Source organism: Vulpes lagopus, chromosome 11 (assembly GCF_018345385.1).
Source record: "Vulpes lagopus strain Blue_001 chromosome 11, ASM1834538v1, whole genome shotgun sequence".
Taxonomy (NCBI): Eukaryota; Metazoa; Chordata; class Mammalia; order Carnivora; family Canidae; genus Vulpes; species Vulpes lagopus.
The window spans coordinates 46,673,625-46,688,558 of NC_054834.1; the positions used below are offsets into that span (position 1 = coordinate 46,673,625).

At 49.9% G+C, this 14,934-nt stretch overlaps 1 protein-coding gene across 8 annotated transcripts in view; it reads right to left on the reverse strand.

Annotated features, from left to right (window-relative positions):
• Positions 1-1,747: 1,747 nt before the first annotated feature.
• Positions 1,748-14,934, reverse strand: part of SRGAP2 (SLIT-ROBO Rho GTPase activating protein 2) — a 238,265-nt gene continuing 225,078 nt past the window's right edge. For 2 of the 8 annotated variants that reach the window (XM_041773847.1, XM_041773846.1), the window contains exons 20-24: positions 13,042-13,222; positions 11,313-11,459; positions 7,997-8,035; positions 7,455-7,779; positions 1,748-5,130 (exon numbers count right to left, since the gene is read on the reverse strand). In XM_041773847.1, coding sequence (XP_041629781.1) covers positions 4,747-5,130; positions 7,455-7,779; positions 7,997-8,035; positions 11,313-11,459; positions 13,042-13,222 — 1,076 coding nt within the window. In that variant the 3' untranslated portion in view covers positions 1,748-4,746. Of the gene's footprint in view, positions 5,131-7,454; positions 7,780-7,996; positions 8,036-10,153; positions 10,845-11,312; positions 11,460-11,595; positions 12,238-13,041; positions 13,223-14,934 lie in introns of those variants that run through there. The other 6 variants (XM_041773849.1, XM_041773848.1, XM_041773852.1 and 3 more) reach the window with 5 other exon arrangements.

Here is a 14,934-nt window from a genome sequence, read left to right on the forward strand (position 1 = left end):
CTCCCTCTCCGTCTGCCCTTCCCTGCTGCTTATGCTCTCTTTCAAATGAATAAATAAAATCATTTTAAAAATTAATAAAAAAAGAAGCTTCACAAACACATGTGATAAACATTTAGAGTAGATACTCATTAAGGCCATTTCTCAAATTCATATATACCTGGTCTCCTTTTTGGATTTCTATCTGGGTGGAATGGGCCTGTCTTCAAACTGTGTTGTCACTACCTTCCATCGGGCTCCCATCTGAATATATAAATTGAATTAGAGGACCCTCCAAAATAGCCCACCTTTGCCTGAGGTCTCTCTGAAAAGGTTCCTTGGTCCCCTGCCTATAGCTTATACACCAGCTCTATGTCACAGGTCACCACCTACATTCAGGAGCAAAGAACTCATCAGAGCTCAGGGTGGCAGGACAGCCTCACTTTTTTTTTTTTTTTTAAGATTTTATTTTATTTATTTATTTTTTAAATTTTTATTTATGATAGTCACAGAGAGAGAGAGAGAGAGAGAGAGGCAGAGACACAGGCAGAGGGAGAAGCAGGCTCCATGCACCGGGAGCCCGACGTGGGATTCGATCCCGGGTCTCCAGGATCGCGCCCTGGGCCAAAGGCAGGCGCCAAACCGCTGCGCCACCCAGGGATCCCCTTTTTTTAAGATTTTATTTATTTATTCATGAGAGACACAGTGAGAGAGGCAGAGACACAGGCAGAGGGAGAAGCAGGCTCCAAGCTGAAAGCTCGATGTGGGACTTGATCCCAGGACTCCAGGATCACACCCTGGGCTGAAGGCAGGCGCTTAACAGCTGAGCCACTCAGGGATCCCTTGAACAGCCTCACCTTTGACTCCAAGGGACCAGCAAGAAGCTCAATATAGAGCTCTATTAAAATGAAGGAGGGGAAAGAGACAACAGTTGGAAGGGCATGAGACAGATGGAGGTGATGGACTTCAGAGTACTGTGTCTGGTCCAGGGACCAGGACAGGATTCCTTGTATTACCATTGAACACTGGGGATCCTCTTGGATATGAGAGATCTGATCCCTTCCCAGGGGCTTCTGGTATTGGAATAAGCCCAGTAAAAAGAAGTATAAGCCCTAGGATGCATTATCAGCTGCTACCTTTGAATAATTTCACCCGAGCTCATGATCTGCTAGAATCAAAATCTAAAGGAGAGAAGGCATTTCCTGTATGCCCACCCCTGTGCTCAACACCAACAGCACAAGCATATGGGTCAGCTCTTCTCCCAGAGGCACAGGGCATCCGAGGGCAGAATGACTCAGGGCTCCACATGTGGAAGAAAGACACCCCCCCACCCCCCCCACCCCCAGCCGTCACCCTTGGTTGTGGCTGGCAAAGCCTGCAAGCAATCTGACAGGCCCCACTCTCCCAAATGGGGAAATCTGACCAGCGATAGAAATGAGAATGGTCCTCACTGAAAACAGGGTGGGTGGATTCTGTGGAGGAAATGGTTCTCATGGCAACAGACTGCCCAATGGTGAGCTGGAAGGCTTTCTATGAAACCTTTTAGGCTCTGCAAACGGGCTAATTGGAAATGCTGGGGGGCGGGGAATCCACATTCTAGATGCACCTCTGCCATGCCTTGTTGGGAGGGAGAAGGTGGCCGGCTCCTGAGGTCACATTTCTCCTGTTGCCAGGCGGGGCTCTACCAGCACAGAGTTACATTTCCTCCTGGGGAGCTGGACTCCTGGATTGGAGATTTCAGGGGGTGGGAAGTGATAGGAACTGCAGCATCGAAACCTAAAAACGTATTTTATTTCGAAGTTGTGCTTTGGATTTTCCCCAATCCAACATCTGTTGAGTGACAGTCTTAGGTTCACACAAAGCATCTCCAAGCATACATACAATATTCCAGTTATCAACACTATTTTAAAGAATATACCATTTTACACAAACGTGACATACAAGTCAGACGCCACAACATTGCGATTCCCTGGAAGATCTAAACTTCTCTTCTGCACGTGAAGTACACACACACCAGCCCTTCCAGTGGTCTGTTCATCCTGTTGCTGGTGTCATCGCTCCTCATCTCCTTGGGGAGAAACCAGGGCGCCCTGAGGAGGTTGGCTGAGACCAGTGTTTCCAGTTTACAGGCTGCTGGCTGCAAACTCCTCTCTTTTCCAAATGGGGATGCTGGTTGCTCCACCCCACCTCTGTTCCCCAAAGCCTGACCCATCAGAATCCACAGCGAGAGAAGGATCCATGCCTTGAGGGGCAGAGCAGGGCTCTCTGAAGCATCATGCTGGTTTAGGCAAGCAGAGCTGAGGAAGACTGGTCTCCCTTGGCCCCGGGTGGCCAGCTCCTTTTGGCTTTTTCGGTGTAAAAATCACAGTGTGCGACCTGAATTCCAGTTGACTGCAGGAGCTCTGCCGAGAAGGACTCTCCTTTTGTGGGTTCCTCGTCCTCTCGACAGGTCCATCTCACAGGCGTCAGGAGCACCAGAGAGGGAAGACAACTTGGCTCCCAGAGCTGGGGTGGAAGGTGGGGGAGTAGGTGGCCGGCCACTCACACACTGTCCAGTTCATGATGCAAATCAGCAGATGGACACGGCCCAAGGGGACAGTGGACACAGTCATGTACAAGGGCTACAAGAGAAATAAGGCAGGAACAACACAACAGGCCCAAAGCTTTGTCATTAAGAAAGCTTTGCGTTCTCAGGAGTGTGCTAGAAGGAGGGGAAAGGGCAGGTATGGGTACCAATTTTGATCGGCTGGATCCAAAGGAATGTAAAGGGAAAGGTAGGGGTTCCATTTTCATCAAGGAAACAGATCCTTGGGGCTGAAAGCCACCGCTGGCTCAAGACCTGTGCAAGTCCAGATGACAGACAAGGACAGGCCAGTGGATAGAGCAACAAAGCCAAGAATCCAGAGGACTGTGGGTCGCTTCCCACAGCCAGACTCATTTTACTGACGGAGCTCTTCATTTCTCCTTCCTAGCTCTTGGGATAGTTTTCCTGGTGTTGCAGGTTATCCTTCTAATAATCTAGCGATTCCCCACAAAGCTCCTCTTTCCTTTGCACAGTGAGAAAAAAAATCCTACCATCTTCCACAGCACCAACTGCCAACTTCAAAAGGTTGGTCCAAAAAAGAATCTTCTAGGCTAAACATAAGGAAACTCAGATTTTCCTATCTGAATGGCAACCCATCACCTCTCTTGACCTGTAGAAAATAAGGCTAAAAGCGTAGCTTTAAAACCAGAAAACAGAGAAGAGGAATGAGCTTCAGCTCTAACTCAAGTAGTTGTCTGAGACTCATGAGACAGGGGTGTGATGGTCTCCAGCCCTGGAGGATAGCGTGGAGCCAGGCGCTGGGATGAGGGGCACCAGTTTTGGAGGCCGGATTAAAGTAGGCAAGGGCATCATTTCTGCTTTTTGGAGAGAACCAGAAAAAAGGCCAAAGGCAGGCCAAAATATTCAGCATCCAATTTTTTATTTTGTTAGATTCCGGCCTCAAGAAGACTTTAGAGCCTGTGGGGCCAAAGTTCTCTTAGTTGTCCTTATTTGGATAAAAGAAAACAGGTTTTAAGGAGTAATGTCTCTCTTTAATTTAACTAGGGCTCTCCAAGCCCCTGTTGGTCCCTAAAGAGAGATCTTATAGAATAACCAAACTAGAGGGGTGAACTTAGGATACATTTTCATTTGGGAACAGTTTGGGGGTTAGTGAAGGTGAATTTAATTTTTGAATAGCATAATGAATTTTTTCTTAAGTGCCCACAAAAAGTGAGGCAGAAGGACCCATTTCTCACCTTTTCCAAACCTGCCATAAACACAATGAAACTCTCTTAAGACTCTTTACCTAAGTGGAACCAGCTATAAAACTGTCTTATACAGGAAAATGTCTTAAATGGAAAATGGTCCATTGGAGACAAAGACGGGAACCCGAGAAATGTCTATACATTCAGAAAAACTTCAGAAGTTCTATAAAAAGACTGGGTTGTATTCCTAGAGGATGAAGGAGAGCAAAAGCAAACACCAATGACCAATTCACACCAATAGAGAGAAGACAGAGAGAAAGCCCCCAACCCCAGACAGATTACAGGATCGAGTTCCATCCTGTTCAATTTTTTTATGATGGAGAGATTTCAAAGGCTAGGTTCTCTGGCCCAGACATAACAAGATTTGTAACGGAAACAGAGACCCCTGGTGGCTCTTGTGCGAACTGCCACAATAACTTACAAAGAGACTGGTCTGGGACCAGGAGAGGCTACACATGCCAGAGACCAGGAAAACCTGTGTGTGTGTGTGTGTGTGTGTGTGTGTGTGTGTGTGTGTGTGTGTGCGCGTAAAATGAGAATGGACTATATATGGTTCCCTAAAGTCAGTACCCAAAACAAGATGCCACTGAAAGCTGGCTGTCAGTAGCCAACCATCTGGTCAGGCATCCCCTGTGTCTGAGGGGACGGAGACTTGAGCCCGTGTCCTCATGACTTGCCGTGCCAGATTTCACAGTGACCTGATAATGGAAAAATCTATCTCTGGCTAACCTAAGGACAGTATGTACTGCAGCTGGCTGGATTACGACGACGGGGAGAAGCAGAGGGCAGTGGGAAGGGCAAGGCAGGGTGATAACGAGGGCTTCATTCTCAAGGTTATGGGTGACGGGAAGGCTAATTCCTGCAAGAACAACTTAGAATCTAATTTTCAACTGAAGTCCCCAAGCTAGTTAAATAGGAAGATTTTTTTAATAACAGTCAGTCCCTTCAGTCCCCTTGTCTAGAACAATTAAATTATATCCTTCAGACAGTACAAGACTTGTCAGTGGACTGTGGGGAAGATGAGGAGTTGACACCAGGGCTAGTGGCATTTGTTTTGGGGAAGACGGTGGGCTTGGGTCGTGTAGCTGGCGGCTTAACAGGGGCGGCCATCTTGACAGACTTGACAGGCCGGAAGGCGCAGGCGATGTCCCCTGCAGTACTGGCACTGCGCTGGAAGGCGGGCTCGGGGTCCTTGAGGAGCTGGGTGTGCAGGGGGCTGGAGGGCTCCGATGTGGGGGCCACCACTGGGGAGGTCTTGAGGGGCTCCAAGGTGTCCAGAACCACATCGGGGGTGTGCTTGACACTGCTCTGCCGCTCTAGCTCACGCAGCTCATTCAGGGCAGAGTTCATAGTTGCCTCAATATCCTGCAAAACAGGAAAAAGGAGGAGGTGAGGCTGCTGTAGGGAGAAGTCCCCAAGGATCCTGTTTCAACAGCATAGGCCAAATCACGAAAAAACCAACTGGAGGGAGATGTCCAGATTATTTTACTTGGCCAAAATTCTTTTTTTTTTTTGGCCAAAATTCTTAAACATGCGAATGTTCAGAATGTGGGGAAGGGGGAAAAAGGGATTTTCATTATCACGAGATTTTTTTTTTTTTTTTTTGCCTTTAGAAAAGAATGGCTGAAATATTATTTTAAATAAAGTCCTCGGGTTTTGGAGATATGCACTAAAATATTTCTGGTGAAATGACATATAATCCAGTGGGGAGGGGAAAGTTGGGTGAACTAACAGTGGCCAGGAATTTGGTGAAAAGTACATGGGATTTACTATCCAATTCTTTCTACTTTTGTGTATGCTTGAAATTGTACATAATAAACCATTTTTGACTAAATGGTAGAGATGTGGTATGATCTTCGTTTTCTTGGACTTCAAAGACAAAGGTCAGGAAAGGTTCCAGACCCTGACCTTGAATATTCATCAGGACACCTCCCAGTGCTCCCACCCCCGCCCTCCCCTTCCCTTGCCCCACCTCACCGCACCCCACCCCACCCACTGGAGTGCCCGCTTGAGGAAGCCATTTCCTTCTACCATCACCAGGAGAGGGGACCAAGGAGCGACCAGGAGGGGGAGCCAGAGCCCACACAGGTAAATCAGCTCTTTCCAGTCACAGTGGAACAAACGGGCTCTCAAGAATAGCAGAACCAAAGACCCTCTATCCACAGCCAGCTGCCCCTCAGGGAGACCTCCCAGTTCCCTCCCAGCCTTTTCACACCCTTGTGTCAGGCACCCCTCAAACCACCACAGGGCTCCTCCCTTGGAATCAGGCTCACTTGGAAAGATGACACGTTCCAAGCAAAGGCCTTGGCCCTTACGGGGTGAACCATGCTTTCTGCTGACAGTGATTTTTACTGACCCCCATGATGTTCTGAAGCCTTAAAACTGCTCAGGAAGAACTTCATCATCTCCCTCCTCAGTCCCACTCTACAGCTAGGGGGGGGTCTGTGCCAGGAATGTAGTCTAACATTCCTACTAAGCCCTGGCTCAGGAGGGAGCTGGGAGGAGGGTTCCCGCGGTGCAAGGCAGGTCACAGCCAAGAGCTCAGGTAGGGGCGCAGAAATGGAGGGTTAGCCAAGCAAGATATCTCAGGCCCCAAGCTTAATACTATGCTCGCCAGGTTCGCCTTCCCGAAGCAGAGCATCACAATTAAGCCAATAGAGACCATATGCAGCCTCTATCGCCCCCTGGAAGATGGGGTGACAAGAATCTCAACTCAGTTGAAAGATAAGAGGGCAACGGGGAGCCCATAGCTCCTACCTGGTCTAATGAAAATTATAGAGTTGGGAGAGGCGTCTGAGTGAACTGCCTGGAGTGGCCCCGGAAGTCGGAGTTTTAGAGGTGGGGCTGGATCGCTAATGTTTCATGGAAAACAGAGACTTGTCAGTGTGGTGTGCATATATGGAAGGAAGACCCTATAACCAGGGAGCTCATTGCCACTGCCATCTGAAGCCTTGGGCTGGAAACCCTTCTGGTACCCAAGCCCCTGCCAGCAGAGTATTTGGGGGCTGTCAAAACAGGAGCAGATTAATGATTGATCTTCTACCTCCCATTATGGATGAGAGATTAACCTCAGGGAACAGGAGAGGGGGATGGGCAGGGTGGCAGAAAAATATGGCCAGAACTACATCTGAGCCTCAACAAATCGGGCAGCTTCACTAAAGCCTACCACCCTCTCAAGACCTGAAACCTAGGCAGAATGGACTCCAACAAAAGACTAATTATTTGCTTTAAAATGTACACTCCTGGGACGCCTGGGTGGCTCAGCGGTTGAGCGTGTGCCTTCAGCTCACGGTGTGATCCTGGGTCCAGGGATCAAGTCCCACAATGGGCTCCCTGCGAGGAGCCTGCTTCTTCCTCTGCCTATGTCTCTGTGTCTCTTTCTGTGTCTCTCATGAATAAATAAATGATATCTTAAAAAAAATAAAACATACAGCCCCTTGCAAACAGCCTGAACATGAGCCAGAAGTCCGAATTCTTTTATTCTGTCTTTGAATTCTTCTTGGGTTAATGGGGTTGGCAAATTGTTTAGAGAGCTGCATTGTGGGGGTCCAGATATCCAGCAGCCTCTGAACCTGGTATGTGATGTACAAAGCCGCTGTTTCAAGGCCTGTCGTAATGAATGTGGGCTGCACTACGCAGTAGTGACAAACGTAGACAGGCCAGCTGTGTGTCCAGAAGCCCCCAGTTACCTGTGCAATGACCTCAGGATCCACAGGCCGATGGTTATTGAAGCTCTTTGACCTTCCTGCTGTCACTGTCTTCCGGATCTGTGGACTGTCCAGCCGATTCTTCAGGGACGAGTGGCGGCTGATGGAGTTGAGGCTCCCATGCCCACTGATGGAACACTTATCTGGCCCTTCCTTGGGGAGACTCTGGCTCATGATGGGCTGGGAAGATGGGCGGCAGCTAGCCCCCACCCCCGGGGAGGCAGAGTCAGTCAGGGAACTACTCAGCCCATGGCTGTCGCTCCGAAATGTTTTCCGGATGCTCCCAGATTCTGGCCGCTTCCTTTGCCTTCAATCACAAACAGAAAGGGCAGTGTGATCAGGGAGCCCTGGCCCCGAGGAAGCTGGGATGAGTGAGAGTGGGGCAGGTGTTGGCATCCAGGGACTTCTGGAAGGAGAGGGACACACAGCATGTTCTCTCCTTGGCTTTACCTTCCCCCTTGCTGTCTCTGTGCCTCCGTTCCCCTGCCACCCCCAACTTGGGCAAAGGAGAAACAGATACTTACTTGGTGGTTGTGGGCTTTGAGTTGTCAAGATGTAAGGTGCTGCCAGAAAAAATGTCTGATTAAGGGAAAGTTTCTAAGGGGGGACAGATTCACAGAAAGGCCCCCTCCATGACCTGCTTTGAACAGACACGAAGGCCCAGGTGGGAGAAAAACTCTCATCATCACCATGAACGCAAGAGGAGAGTTGATTTTTTCAAATTCTAGCATGTTTCTTGGCCAACTACAGGACTGTAATCATTTTGGGCTCTGGCAAGAAGCTGTTGTTGCTTCTTATTTGCAAACATGGAACAGAGTCTTTTTAAAGAGGCTGCAGTGCTGCAGGGTTAGGGCCAAGTTTGTGCATTTTCTTAGGGTGGAAATACATCTACATGACCCTAAGTCACCCAGCACTGGGCTGAACCCTGGCTCTGGGCCAGTCTCCTTCAGACCACTGAGACTCTCATACAAGACAGCTTGGCAGAGTCCTAGTAGTATGGGTGTTGCCTACTGCTGAATAATTTCATTTTTTTCTTGGGATCAGATCCCTAAAGACCTAGCCTAAGAAGCAATACAACTTCTGGTTTGGGAGGTGCAGCGGGGCAACTCTGTCTGGAACCTACTACGGGCGACTAAGGCTGAGGCAGGCATTGAGATGGAAGGGGTAGGGACTGGAGATAAGGAGCTAGTCTGTGTGGCAGAGTCAGTGTCCTAATCCAGTCCTGGTCCCGTTCACTGGTTAGGTCTTCTACTTTGGGGCCAGCGTGGAACCTGGCACACATTTCCTGAAGCTGCCTGCTCAGGCCATTTAGCCTTGGGTGTCAGCCATTCTCGAGCAGAAGGATGTTCTCAGAGTCTTATGTGGCTCAGCTGAAATGACTTCCCCTGCAAAGTCTTCCCTAGTACCCCAACTCCAACGGCAGGCAGAAGCACACACTCCCGCTTTTGTTCCCTTCAGAGCATCGATGGCACTGCTTTTTTGTTACCTGTCTCTATGGTATTTACCTTGCGGGAATGAGCACGGAGGCCAGGCACTATATTATTCACCTCTGAATAACCAGCATGGGCGCTTGGCACGGCAGTGGGCCCTCGCTATATGTGTGAAGTTAAATTGAATGCCACACCCGAATAACTCTCTTGCTGATTTCCTCTTTCCACTTGAGGATGGCTGACTCACAAAGCTCAAACTGCTGAGGGGGCAGATTGTGGAGTGGCTGGTGTGTGCCAGGTCCCTGGCCAGGCCCCTGGGACGTGAGGAGAGGAAGGCAGAGCTCTTGGTTTCAAGATGCTCAGCCTGGTGGTTTATCCGAGTGCACCTTGAGTCCCGAGAGACGCTCAAACTACTGTGGGACTACAGAACGAGGGCACCTAACTCAAGGTGGTTAGGTGGCCCTCGGGGGTGTTAGCCAGGCTTCCCCAAGGAGGTAAATCTTCTGACTACGTCTTGAAGGGAGAAGAGGAGCTTATCAGAGGGAGGAGGCGGCAGATGTGAAGGTCCAGGGGTGTGAAAGAACCTGGGGCCCTGGGAAGGAGCGACGTGTGGGGCAGGCAGTGAGGCTGGAAGGGCAGAGTCACTCCTTTTTTTTTTTTTTTTTTTTTTTTCAGAGTCACTCCTCAGGGGCTGCCACTCACCCACTGACTAGCTGGTGTCTGGGGAGACCACATCCTCTGAGAACCCCGTCCTGACATCACCAAGGAAGGAGTAAGGGAACCACCTTGACTTTCCACCTGGTGTTCACCTTCTGACTATTTCGGCTATTATCCTTTACAATTTCTTTGTACAAATGGCAGCACATATATGATGGCTTAAAACATGTACCTAACTAATTATTTAACTCTCCCTCCACCAACCCCACCTCAGTTTCTGGGTTAATTAGAGGCTTACAACCTTATGATTATAGGCTTATAATTAACACAGACTTGTAAATAAAGAAAAAAAATGTGATTAGTCCACAGTTACTTTTTATTAGCTCGCCCTCCCAGCAGGGCATTACGCTGGAGGGAAGGAAATAAAATCCTCATTCTTTTTTACTGGTCTGACTTAAATTATACCTACACTAAGTGAGCTGAATCAGCTACTTTGCTAACTTGAGGGTGAAAGATGGAAGAGAGCCACGTGCCCCAACCACTCCCCCTGCTACCGTCTGGTTGGAAGAAAGCCAAGAGATCTGGGCGACCTGGTGCAGTTTCAAAACAACAAGCATCTTTTATTCTCCTTCCAGTTTCAGTGTCCAGAGGCTACGGTTAACAGGTTTTCAATGTGCAAATCATTTCATTCCTCCAAAGCCAGGGGGGAATAAAAACTGTACATCATCTGCAATCCATATTCATCAGGAACACCCTGGGGCTTGTCATCCCGCTGGCACTGGGCCAAGTTTCAGGGTCTGGCGGAAAGAGGTCGGTAGGCTTTGGGACTTGGTGTCTGGCCCCTTGAGATGAGATTAGTTCTCCAATAACCTGAATGTCTCTAGGGGAGGCAGCAGCACACAGGCGTGGAATCCCTCTAGCCGGCCAGATCGGGTGTGGGTGGAGTTAAAACCCTGGGATGCTGCTCACAGCCACAATGAAAGTTGGGGCCAGAGTTAAGAGCCTGCCGGACAGGAATGGGAATCTGCAAATGGACTTAACAGGGGAGGATGACACAGGGCTAAAGCAACAGGGAAAACACGGACAATTATTTCTACTGGTATGAAAGGGCAGAAGGGAGCTGGCAGTTAGGCAATGATTAAAAAGCTCAGGACAAAGCTTTCGTTGTGGGGTGCTGGTGGTGGGCGGGGGCAGAGTAGTCTCCTTTCCTTGACGGAGTGAATGCCGGACAGGGCAGGAAACAGACACATGGTATCTAAATAAACCCATCCGGGGTCACGTGAGCCTAGTGGAAGACACACAAGATGTTGAATCTTTGGACACACAAGGAAGGACCAGGAAGAAGACATCAAAAACTATTATTTGGGCAGGGACTGGAAAAGAGAAGGCACCTCTGAGAAACAGTATAAAACCAAGTTGCATAAAGTGACCAAAGCTTTGGCCAAGTTTTAGTAGTCAGATGGGGCCGGGGAGGCCCGAGCTGACAGATGCTGCAGAAACCCAGGCTGGGGCACCCTTCCACAGTAGGGCGGCAGCTGGCCGGAGCCTGGGGACCTGCCGATGGGGCCTGTGGAAGCCTCCTCAGCCCTGTCCACCCTGCAGCAGCAGTGAGCACATGCGATGTTAGGCCTGAGGGTGTGTGGGGGAGTGCGGGGAGCCCTACATGCAGCACAGGCTCAGAGAGGGAGGCCGGACGGTGAGGCTGGGTGTCACAAGGCATTCAGGGGAGCAGAAAATGAAAAGCAGAGCTTACTTGTTGATGTTTGCAAGATAAATATCGGCTACATGACCCCCACTGGGACAGCTGGCCCCCGCTCTGGCTGTCACCTTTTCTTCAGGTGGCTCAGAAATGACCTCAATCTCAGACTTGGGGCTGGACCTCTCCACGACACCGTCCTCGCTGGGGGCGAAGGGGCAGGCAGGCAGGGAGGAGGGGGGAAGAACAACAACAACAACACAAAAAGCAGTGTTAAATCGGCAAGATGGCCCCCCGACACACACACACACACACACACACACACACACACACACACACATACACACGCGACCCCCGAGGCAGCGGTGACACCTGGCTGGGCTAGCTCTGCAAACAGACTGTGCCGAAAGCTAAGGGCCTTTGGAGGGTTGTTTAAATAAAAATAAATAATCCCGCTGCGTTCTGTGGGATCCTCAGCGTCGCCGGAGAGCTGAGCTAGGGGGACACCTGGCTTGGAGGCATCTGCCTTCTACCCCACGCAGCTTTCCTGGGGCAGCGGTGCCGGGGCCACCTCCTGGAGAAGGAGGCGGCCGGTCCAGGTTGCGGTTTATCTGCTGAGGTCCCGAGCCTTGCGGGGCAAGGACAGGCTGCTCTGTGCTGGCTCTGGAGATGCCGGCGTTGAGGCAGGACACCGGCACACTCAGTCGTCGAGCATCAAGCCCTGCTTAGAGGGTCCAGGCCGGTCCCGGGTCATTCCACTGCTCTCCCGGCCCCTCTGGCTACTGATGACAAAGAAAGCCCCTTCTCCCCCACAATTCATCTTCTCTCGGTCCTGTAGTGAAGTCATAATGCTAAATTTGGGAGGGTCCTGTCCACGCACAGATGACCACCAGGTTTGCGATGTTATCAACAGAGGGAGGATCTCCCTGCAGAACGAGCCGGGGAGAGGCTGGGAGGGTGCAGACTCATTCAGGATATCAACCTTTAAAAAATAATATTAAGGGAAGGGCTAAAAACAGTGACAGCATCTATTCAGGGGTGGGGCGTCAGGGGCAGGGAGGCGGGGCAAAGGGGCAGGGAGGGCAGGCTTGCTGGGGGGCTGGGAGGGAAGCCCCCCTGCCCTGGAGACTTTGCTTCAAAGAGCTGGAGCCAACGGACAGCCCATCTGGTGAAGTCTCTCTGGGGCCGGTTCCCGGTTCCCTTTACTCCCCGAGGTCCTCTCCCCTTTTCTCCCGTCCTCCCCCAGGTCGACCTCATCTTGGTTAAATGACCTGGCTCGTTTCCACAAGGCTGCTTAAACTAGATGTCCTAGAAAAAGCAATGCATCATTTTTTTCTTTTTTTTTTCAAAGCATCACTTTTCGTTTGCAAGTGGAAAAGCGCCCTATCGGTGGCCCAACTGGTTGGGATGAGCATAGGTGTTTAAAAAAAAAAAAAAAAAAAAAAAAAGTAAAAGTGTTTTCCCCAGCTTGAGCCTTCCAGAAGGAAATGTAAGTGCTCCAACAATAACTCTTCCTTATCACTCATCAGGTTTAAGTGTGGATGAGCACGAGCACTGGCGAGTTTCCAAAATGACTAGGGGGGAGGTGGGTGGGGGAGCGATTTGCAGGGGGAAGAGGCTAAAAAACAATCCTCCACGGAGTCTTGTGGGGGGCGGGGGTTTTCAAGAACGGTGTTGGCGCCCCCTAGCGGTTGGTCTCCCTCAGCCTCCTGTGGCGCCAGAAATCAAGGCCCCCCTCCCACAGTGCAGCAGGGGCTCACCCAGAGGGGCAGGGGACCCAACGTACGTGTCTTGGACCACGATGTACTGATGGGGAATCAGTCCGTCGATGCCGTTGTGCCGGCCTTCCCACCAGTCATCGGAAGCCCGCTGGTAGAGCAGCAGGGATGCCCCTTTCTTGAAGGACAGTTCTCGGGCTGTCCGGCCCACGTAGTCAAACTTGGCAATGGCCTCGATGGGCTCACACTCTGCGAGGGGCAGAAAGAAGGAAACACATGTTGTTGGGACCAACAGACTCAGGAAACTGGGCGGAAAAGCCCAATTAGCTGAACTCACCCTGGTGGGAAGATAACCCGGTGTGACAAAGCAGCCACTGCCGATCTATGCTTGAGGCTGGGGATTCCCGTGGAGGCTGGCCATCACTCTGAAAGTGCCTGTGTGCCCCTTCCTGCCTTTCATCAGGCTCTGCCCCCCACTAAAATCTCTCTCTCTGTCATCTTCCTGATGTAGCACACTGAGTCACAATTTTACACATCATCATTAAAAAACAAAACAAAGAATACTTTTTTCTCTCAGCAGTTTCTGTGCAAAAATGAACCACACATGCAGAGTCTCATCTTGCTCGGGTACAGTCAGACTGCCCAACAGGCTGAGCTCCACTCAGGGCAAAGAGTAATTTCTCTGGTGTGTCCACAGCTCTTTACGCCAAACCCTATCACTGAACCTGCCGTGCTGTATTGGTATGCATCGTTTCTTTTCTGATCATAAAATAACTCCATTAATTGCAGAACATTTATTGTATGGTACTTCCAATACAGTAAATTTTACTTATGTTATCCACTCCCCCTAGTAGACCACGAGCTTTTAGTCTCCGTAAGGAGAAAATAACTCACCCAATCCCCTTTGCAAGGCGCAAAACATGGAAATCTATTTTGTGGATAATACATGGGAAAACATACATAAAAGTAATTTGAAAACTAAAAGGGGTTTGCAAGTGCAATGTCTTTATTTTTGAGTGTGCTTTCGTCTCCTCCTCTGGGGACAGGAGACAATAGTGCCTTTTTTCATGAAGTTATTAGGAGGAGTCAATAAGCAGAAATTTGTAAAAGCTTTTAGAACAGTGCCCAGCCTATAGTCAGCACTGTGTAGATATTAGCCAGTTTTCTAACTGGTCATCGTTACCATTATCTGTGCTGAGCAGCAGATGGAGGTCACAGAGGAAGAAATAAAGCTCCCAGAAACCTGGAACCTGAGGTTCAAGTTGGATGTTCTGGGTAGTGGACAGGAAGGCTGCCTAGAGGCCAGCCCATGCCCAAATAGCATGACTAGTGAGCCTGCTCCTTAATAGGCAGGGCTGGAGATTTTACTATAAGGAAGCACATCAGAGAAAGCCCATCTAAATATCCCAAATCTCAGTGCTGTATAGCCTTGGGCCTTATCACTTGACCTCTCTGGCCTCTGTTTTCTCAGCTATAAAATACCTCTATTTCACTAGGGTCTTAGAGATAAGACACACAAAACTTCCAGCAGGGACAAATTTCCCTAGTTCACCTCCTTCCCTCCTGTAACGGGGCAGATTATCATATTGATCCATCTGACTTCAGCATCCAAATAAGCGGCCCTAATTTTTTTTCTCCTCTAAAAAGCTGGCCTGGGATTGCAGAATTCATAGCAAGGTGGAAAGCGGGGAAAGCTCCACAGACTGTGCCATTTCATTCTCATGCCCAGAAAATTCTGAGGCCCCTTGTCAGCTGCTGAGTCTTCCAAGAGCCCAAGTGGTCCAGAAATGGAGGTGTGGAACTGTTGGAAGGAGGGGAAGCATGCTGGCTGGACAGACCCTAATAAATCATGGGCGCTGCCGAGGGGCCTGTGGTGACAGCTGTGCATTCCACCTCTCGACGCACACCCGCCAGGCTGCACAGCGCTCGAATGTCTGTACTTTGGAAAGGGTCAATTTTTC